The 8,978-nt window shown below is 39.2% G+C and overlaps 1 protein-coding gene across 3 annotated transcripts; it reads right to left on the bottom strand.

The window, feature by feature from the left end:
- Nucleotides 1-1,710: 1,710 nt before the first annotated feature.
- Nucleotides 1,711-8,764, bottom strand: CoRest (REST corepressor). 3 transcript variants are annotated; one of them, XM_074089962.1, is made up of 11 exons: nt 8,470-8,764; nt 8,001-8,138; nt 7,706-7,920; nt 7,432-7,620; nt 6,909-6,995; nt 5,765-5,880; nt 5,367-5,598; nt 4,707-4,860; nt 4,091-4,243; nt 3,451-3,545; nt 1,711-2,238 (listed from the first exon to the last, which is right to left on the bottom strand). In XM_074089962.1, the coding sequence occupies exons 1-11, from the start codon at nt 8,573-8,575 to the stop codon at nt 2,146-2,148; spliced, it is 1,578 nt and encodes a 525-aa protein (XP_073946063.1). In that variant the 5' UTR covers nt 8,576-8,764; the 3' UTR covers nt 1,711-2,145. The 3 variants fall into 3 exon arrangements, with proteins under 3 accessions (XP_073946063.1, XP_073946061.1, XP_073946064.1); XM_074089960.1 differs by having other exon boundaries at nt 8,001-8,153; XM_074089963.1 differs by lacking the exon at nt 6,909-6,995 and having other exon boundaries at nt 8,001-8,153; nt 8,470-8,763.
- Between the last annotated feature and the right edge of the window lie 214 nt (nt 8,765-8,978).

Below are 8,978 nucleotides of genomic sequence, written 5' to 3' on the forward strand. Positions count from 1 at the left end.
CGTTCGGTAATAATTCAGTATTCGGTGTATTCGGTCGGGCGAATTATTCAGTTAGTATGACAAATACTTATCCAACAATGAATTTATATCTTAGCAATGTTTGTGTGGCAAACGATCACAAATGCCTGTGAGACGCATGTAATTTGCACACTTACATGCTGGTAAATATATTGAGAAAGGCACGCTTCGGTGGTATGGACATGTTGAGAGAATAATAATATCTAAAAGACTAACAAAGAGGATTTATTTCGATAGATGTCTGAAGAGGCAACTTTTTTTATTATGTGAAGGATGAAAACGAGCATACGGGTCATCTGATTGGACATGATCATTGATCACCACCGCCCGTGAGTACCAACAACTCAAGGAAAGTCAATGAGTATCAATTACGGAGTGTCACTGGCCTGGGGCCTTTAAAGAAAGTAAAACATTTCTTGAAAGCCCCGCCCTGATGTAATAGTTGTCTGGAAACACTACTGACGGAAGTTGATTCCACAATTTCACTGTTGTGGCAGGAAGCCGAAGGTGATGTAGTTGCAGACGCCATTTATCGAGATGATGACGATGATATGGATGGATGGTGAACGTAAGTGCTAAATTAAAATAGCACGTTAATTCTCAAGCTTTACGTAAATATAAACTGACTTAGCTATATTATTATTTTTTCATTAGCACTTGACTGTGAGGGCATTATGCTGAACTGAATAATTCGGCCGAATATTCGTATTCGGTGGAATTAGGTGACACTGTTTACCGACCCGGATAATACCGACCATGGAAATACCGAACTAGTTTAAACTGACATGAGTTTCTATCTATGGGCGTGTACACGAAAAACAGGGTCGCTATTTCCATGTCGGTACTATCCGGACCGGTAAATGGTATCATCACCCGTGGAGTTTACATTCAGCGCATCTCTAGTGTAAATACAGTATATGCTTTTATTGTAACAACAGCAATTATCTCCTTCTAAATCTGTGACGTAGGTTATGTATTACTCCTAAGAGACCATGCTACCTTATCAGTTGAATTGTAGAAAATATATTTATTCTGTTTACACAAACTTGGTAATCTTGTTTAAAAAAAATCTTAACTATGCATGTCGTTTAGAATAAATAAATATGAGCCAGCTGGAATACAATATTTTACAACTGAAGTTGTATTTATTTTAACCTAAAATGCCAAATTAATGGGACTTTTACCATATACATACTATAATAGCCAGACGATTAAACAATAGGTACAAATGGCACAACTACAAGCACCATCAATAAGTCAATGAAACGTAAATTAAAACGAAGTGATGTCTATTTCGGAAACTAAAGATAATCCGTCATTAACCGTCGTAAGAGGTAACAATAACATATCAAATTAAAATTAAATGCTTTTGCCACGAAAATACAATACAACACACTGACTCTTTATTGAAAATAGTGTTTATCGCTGAAACCATCGCTCTGGCTGACAGTGGCATGGCATTGTAATAACTCGATTATCATCGGATTGCCTATTTTTTTAACGTGACGTCAGTGATGAGAAGTAGGTATGGTTCATATACTAACCGTGAGGTGTTGCATCCGAAGACATACCCAACCCATACTTCTGTCGCTCCGTTTTGTCACCCGAAACTGTTTACTCCACACCACTGTTGACCGACCTTCTTAGCGGGTCAGCGATTTCGTTGTATAATAACATTAATAACATGTAGAATTGTAGAACCCTTAAAACGATCTACAATTTTTCAATGACGTGTTTGATTAGCAGTTGCACTTTCTTTTGGACCAAATACTTCAAGTTATGCTTGTTAACTAATCACGACAGTTAAGAATGGATCTTTCAATTATATTTCATTTATTAAATAATGTCAAAAATTAAAATGGAAGCTATTACAGCATTGGAAATAAAATCTTGCAGAACATTTCAAACGAAAGATGCGATTTTATATATTACTGTGGATCAGCAAGCAGTGATTCTTTGTGTCCTAGATAATTTATAAATTGTTTTTGCATATTCGATAGTGTAAAATAAAATTTACACTTTTAAATATGAATCAACGCCTCATATTATTAGTCCAGTACTGAACTTTCTCACGTTTCGGTCAAATTTAGTCTAAGAATAATTTACACAAGGGGTAATAGTCGTCCATCACTTAGCTGGCTTGTGTTTAGGTGGGGTGGTGGGAGGGCCGCCGGACTCAGCTGAGGCTCCGATAGCGACCCCCTCGCTGTCCACTTCCGTCTGAAGAAAGGAATAGACAATGAATACTTTTGTGGTTCCAACCATAATAATTAAGGTCGCTTATCCATTACAGTATTTTAAGGCGACGTATGCACTACGCGGTTAACGGCGCGGTCCCTCTTCAAAATATCACTTGTGAAAGAGACGGCGCGCTAACACCGCACGGTTAGCTGTATACATAGTGCGTACGTAGCCTAACTGCACGTCCTGTTAACCACACCGTAGACTCTGTTTACGTTAATCCAGTGAAATCGTGCCAGTAGTGATACATTGCGGGGTCACAATCCTAACGAGTTACACGAGGTCGATCGAGCGCCGCAGTGTCATGCTACTGGAAAGATTTTACTAGAATAATGTAAACAGGGCCGTAGGATAAACGTGCGGATATTCATGTACCAGGGCAGTACTCGCAAGCTCGTCCGTTTAATACTCATACTCAGCCAGCAATTGCCTACTTCCAGGCCACGACAATAATCTACTATTATTCACATCGTATTTTAAATTTACATCATTACTAAATTATTAAGAATCATTGCAGTGTTGTAATTTTGTTTTAAAAACATCCTATATGTGACTTCGTTATAATGACGTCATCCGCACCAAACTTACGCTCTCTGGTAATCGGGTAATTCTACTTAAATTTGCACAAGCTCCTCACACACACCTCTGCTTAACATACATATTTTGGAATACTTGGCCCTTACATCAATGTGCTGTGACTGGACAACGTAAATAATTAGGCTATCACTTTTTATACCTAGTTGGTGTTCTCATATAGATTTATTATTAATCGTCGTCAAGATAAATTGAATTTTTTTAGTGTGACAGTAAATAAGAAACCGAAAGTGGACTAACAGCTCGAATCGCTCTATTACCCCGTGTTTGTGAGCAGTAGGGTTATTGTCAAGCCGCGTACAATCGCAATCACCATTTATACCTGACAAACGATGCAACATGGTGAATGTGATCGAGATGACGAACGGGTTAGACAATAATTATATCCTCTGCAAAGGGCTCATTAAACGGGAAATTAATTAAACGCGATCAACACTGTTCAAAGCTTTATTTCAATGCATAATATAAATCGCGGAATGATAAAAACATAAAAAGTGGTTATACATTTGCATTAGAGGCTACTTAGCGTTAGTCCACTTCTTTTCTCTGTCAGTCGCAGGTACACTAATGGTTCCATAAGGTGCGGCGGTGACTTACTTTTTCGTCCTTGGTTGTGATTTGTGGTGATGCAGTGCCATTGTTACCATTAGTGTTATCAACGGCACTTTCGGCATTTTCTGTGCTCGTTGTTCCTAAAAAAAGAATAATGTGTTTATTTATACTAACAACTATTGTGGGTGTGCTTTTATTGAAGTGAAGCGTGCAAATCCGTTAATTTAAATCCACGTTTCTCTCACTTGAAATGTGACATAGATTTTAACTAATTTGATTGGTCAATCCCACATTTCCACCCTGCTCTTCTTCTAGGGAACCCCATAACCGTAGACGTGACCTAGCTTTAAAATAACTCATTACAACAAGTTTTTTTTTATTACTAATAATCACGTTTTGGCGAAATTTGATAAGGAAAAGCCTGTTTATTCCCTGTCTATGTTTATAGAGTGGGTGGGTGGCTCGCGTCCTACTTTTTGTATGCGTCAATGCGTCGATTGTAGCAATATTAAATGATATAATAAATCTTGGCTACTACTCATTTACTCTTTAATTAAAAAAAGTGAACGTTAGATGGCCTCAGTCGGAATAACTTCGACTAATTGGCATGGGTGTCCATCGTTCGCCGTCCCTGAATAGCGCATTTATTCCAAAGATTTACAGCTAACTTCTATAAACCGCTTACCTGCCGGTATGTGATTCGAGTTTCCACGATCAGCCTCGTGTTCGCGCAGCACGGCGTCTAAGTTGTAGCGGCGACGGTACGATATGAAAAACGTGCGTACGTGCGCTTCTGTCTTTGTGCCCAGCGTCTCCGCTATAGCTTGGAAGTCTTTGCCTGAAGACAAGGATGCTCGTTTAAGAAAAAGTTTTATTATGATGACAGCTCTTTCCTAAAATACTAAGATTAAATAAATTAACTCCCAAAGATTAAATTCCAATAAAACCTGATTTCAAACACAGGTATTTTTGCATGAAGCAAATCTCATTAAATTCAGACGTGAGTTGAGGTTGCTAGAGGCAACTCTATTGTTAATAACGACACACCCTATAAGTCTGTGCTATAAGTAAAAAAACAGACATCATTTTAGTTATCTTTGTCGAATTGATGTTTGTCAAGATCTATAGAAAAAAGGGTACTGTTTATCTTTTGGCTTTGATTTGACATGGATCAAAATAACTTATTCCTTCAAACAAATATGTATAAATAGGTAAAACTGCAATAACCAAATCAACGAAAATTGCTAACGTTTATAACTTCAAGTTATAGACCTAAAAAAAAATTGCAAAGAACTGTTTACCATATTTCCTGACTGCAGTCACAGCCATAAGCAGTTCGTCGTTGGTCCAGCGAGAGTTGATTTTTGCCGGCGGTTCGCCGGGCCTCAACTCCTCGACGCCGGAGTCCCCAACTTTGCGCTTCATCGCACTCAACTGTTGTTTGTTATGCTGTACCTGCATAAACAGTCCACATTTATTATTGGCATAAAGGCACAAGAAAAATAAAAAGCACTAGCAACTATTAACAACTGGTAGTGCAGATCTGGATTATCCAAGAAACTAGAGTAGGGATTTGATCGATCGATCAAGGGATAAACAGGATTATCAATTGCAGTGTTAATAAATAAAGTAATAGGCATAAATAAGATACGGGACATGGTAGGTTAAACTGACATCTGTGGTGCAGAATGTATTTCTAGGCAAATGCACCTAGTGTATTAAAGATTAGCACTACTTTAGTTCGGCGGGGAGCATTGAATTCTGTTATAACTATAACTATCACATTCTCACATTACATCACACTTGCAATACTCAGTGCCAGCCTCATGCTAGGAACAAATCGGAACTAGGAGTCTTAGGTGCGTTTGCAGCAGTGTCGTTGTAGAGTGAGAATGCGACTCCCGCCCCGGTAGCCCAGTAGTGGTTCTACATAGCGACACCAGCGGTCGGTAGCGGCTTACTTGTCTCTTGAGGGATATTATTTCTCTGTCCATGGCTTTGAGCATGGCGTCGCCCTGATTGACCAGCCCGGGCTGCGGCGCGTCGCCGGGCTGCGGGCCGGTGGCCATGGCGACGAGATCGTCATGATTGATGTAAATGCCTCGCGGCAGCCGGTGCTTGTATCGCTGTTGTTTGGAGCCGGGCCCGCGGCGCCCCGAAGGCCCACAGAGCGGTCTCATCGTCCCCGTGCGTCTGTCACATCACCGCCAACATTCAAACAACAATCCTTACTACCTACTCAACCGTACCGATCGTGGTACTTCAAATGTACACGATTGAATTTTAAAGACATGCAAGAGGTAATTGCAAACGAATGGATACAATGAACGTTACCTAAGCTGTAGAGGATATTACCGACCTGGCGTGCACGAGGCAAGCCTGGCACAACTTTTGCGAGTTGTGGGCCGTGGTCTGGGAGCATTGAATGCCGCACACCGAGCACCGCTTGACCGCGCCCTCGCCGCTGCCCTCGCCCTAAACCCCAATCAACACTTTACAATCCTGCCGAAACTATCATACAACTGGCGTTCCTACATTCTATTCTTACTTGAAGGACGGAACTTCTTACACTGACACACTTCTTTTAAAAACCCGTTAAAATGCCATTCTGCACACACAGTTTATTCATAAGTTTATTTGGGGCTGTTAAAGGAAGCATGCAGGAGTTAAGGTGTAGAGGGAATGAGGTATGAAAGCGTTTATTATTTTCTGTTACAAGAAGTGCAATAAATAATGACTATTTAAAAAGTAGAGTTAAGTATGACATGGTTGTTGAATGTGAACAGTTCTGAAACAACATCCAGACTATTATAAAAAGATGCAAAGAATCCTCCTGTTTAATTAAAAATTAAGGAGCGGTTACCATCTATATGGGATCACACAGACATGCTACTCAGAAAATAGAAAACAAAGGATTTTAGGTCTAGTGATAAATATGGAAAATGTGAACTCTAAAACATACCGTCTGGCAATTGCATTGCCACTATTACATTAAATATTAATGAAAACAGGAGATTACTAAATTGAATCAATCATAAGATTTTATTTTCAGTAATGCAAGTTCAATATGATGATGCTAGCAATAGTATGTAGACAAAAATGCAGAGCAGTCAAAATAATAAAAATAAGCTTTAGCCAAAAACCAAAAGTACTTTTACTAACGAAATGTTAATATAATGCTTTAATACCAAAAAACAATTCAAATAAAGTACAAAATTTTGTTGTAGCAAACTTTATGAAATTAAATCTTATAACAAAGCATGGTCACACCAATAAGCAATAAACACTTATGTAGACATGAATGATAAAGTGCAGCACTAAAGGTATTGCGTGACGAAAACAGACACCATTGAATGGGACAAGTTTGGAGATCAACATCAGGAGGTTCCGACAGACATCAAAAATGTGGATGATATAAACACCGATTAGACAGACGTGAGAGGATAGAAGAAGACACTGAACATCCTTTTCATGATGATGATGGTGGGAAGCGAAGCACCCACCTGGGGGGAGGTCGGCGACCCGCGCTGCGCTTGCGCCGGCCCCGGAGACCGGCTGCCGCGCACTATACCGCGGTGGATAGTCCACTTCTGTCATAGCCAACACACCCCAAAACTCATCAACAATGTCTCAAGTATGCTCCTACATTAGTCTCTTATCTCCTGTCCAGATTGTCAGAAGATCCAGGCATCAACCGAAAAATCATTAGGTAATTATTTCAAGAGAATAATTTTATTAGAGAAAGGTAAGTTAATAATAAAATGTGGAACGGCTACTGAACAATTAAAGGAACACTACCACTCTGCATTTCTATTCACTACTAGTGCCACTAGTTAAAAGGACTGATTTTATTGGACAATCCAGATACACCATCAGCGATAATCAAACAAGGAAAGATCTGAACATCCAGTTCCATTGTTATTAATTACATACACAACATAATGGTGAGTTGTACAGCAAAATATATTTGGTAATGAAAGATTCTACATGGAAGCCAATTTTATTGCAAATATGAGTCATGCCTACCTTCTCATCGTTGTCAGACTCCTTGTCTGATCCACCTGGTTCAGAGCCCGCGCCAGACTCTCGCTTGCCTGTGCCCGAGCCTGCGGCAGTGCGGCCTTCTCCAACAACATCCATAAGAGACGTTCGTGCCCTCGTTTTTTTCCATGAGTAATAATATTTCACTAGTGAAGCTATTGACTTGTCAGGTAACTGTCAAACAACAATTAATAAGAAAACTATCATCCAAAATTTCACACATTACACAATTGATTGACAATAACAATACAAAACTTACCATTTGCCTGATTCTGTGAAAACTTTTGCCATGAAACTGGAAGGCTTGCTCAAAGAGCACCTTATCTTCGACCGTCCACTCATCAGGGAATGGTGTGAAGTTTGCCAAATCCATAGATGCCCGATTTAGATCATGTTTATGCCAGAATAACATGCCAAGAGCTTGTTCCCCATTGTATCCATATTTTTCTTTAGCTATAGTTATATACTCATCCACTAAAACAAAATTAAAATCAATGAAATTAAGATAGAATTTTAATAATTTAATTTCAATTCTTCATAAAATGAGCACTTACATTTGGCATCAGATATGTCACAAGTCGGTGACCACACAAGCAGTGCTCTGTCGGATATAAGTTCTGGTCTCCGCTGCTCCAGAGGTTCCAACTCTGGACAAACTGCCTGGTAATCCCGGCCCACTCTTATCTTCTCAGCTGCAAATGGCACTACTGCTTGTTTCATGTTAAATGACGGATGATGAGATGAGCAGTACGTAGATGGAGGCAGATGTAGATGATGAAAAGCAAAAAACAGAAAGCATGGAGTGAGGTGAAATTAATAAAATTAGATACAAGAGCGCCAGCATATAAACAAAACTAAGCCCCAAAATGACTTATTAATCACGTCGACAGGACGACTCATACTTCTTGACGTCTGACTGAGATGAACAATACCACATGCATTTTGCGATATTGTTCATACGTTCATCCCAAAAACATTCGAACACTTTCCGAAAGCAGCCGCAAAAATACAAGGGTACCTTACCATTATCTTCCTCGGAACTGGATTCTGGACTTCCATGGCCATTGGGGCTAGGCCCTCTCGACCGCTTCCCGTTTCGTACATCATTACTTCGTTCCGCCAGAACCATGATTAACTAAATATGTACTTAATTACAAATAATATAGACTTAAATAACGCGAATCACAAATACATTTAATTTTGTTAAAATACACTATATAAAAACGAATATTTATGGAAATGCGAAGCTTCGCACTTCAATTCAAACCACCGCATCAATAATTTGACAAACCTGCAACGGTAAGCAACGAAACATTTGAAAGCGTCTGTACTCTACTTGCGACATTCACTTTGAAGTTTTATGTAAATCAGAACTTGAGCTTATATGATTGTTTTATATTTAATAAATGCATTTGTAGTCTTGAATACCCCCACGTATTTGTTATTAGAGTTTATTGGTCAATTGATAAAAAAATGTACACATTTTATTGCGGAATCCAAACGTAAAAGTAATTATACGCAGGCAACATTAA

The sequence above is a fragment of the Choristoneura fumiferana genome, chromosome 7, assembly GCF_025370935.1.
Source record: "Choristoneura fumiferana chromosome 7, NRCan_CFum_1, whole genome shotgun sequence".
Taxonomy (NCBI): Eukaryota; Metazoa; Arthropoda; class Insecta; order Lepidoptera; family Tortricidae; genus Choristoneura; species Choristoneura fumiferana.

What these genes read in the sequence shown, in the direction of transcription:
- CoRest (XM_074089960.1), bottom strand. Translation starts at nt 8,575, where the DNA reads ATGGTTCTGGCGGAACGAAGTAATGATGTACGAAACGGGAAGCGGTCG. An exon ending in TTCACAGAATCAGGCAAATG is followed by an intron (nt 7,621 to 7,705) that starts GTAAGTTTTGTA and finishes GTTGTTTGACAG; the next exon opens with TTACCTGACAAGTCAATAGC. An exon ending in CTCGAATCACATACCGGCAG is followed by an intron (nt 3,546 to 4,090) that starts GTAAGCGGTTTA and finishes TTCTTTTTTTAG; the next exon opens with GAACAACGAGCACAGAAAAT.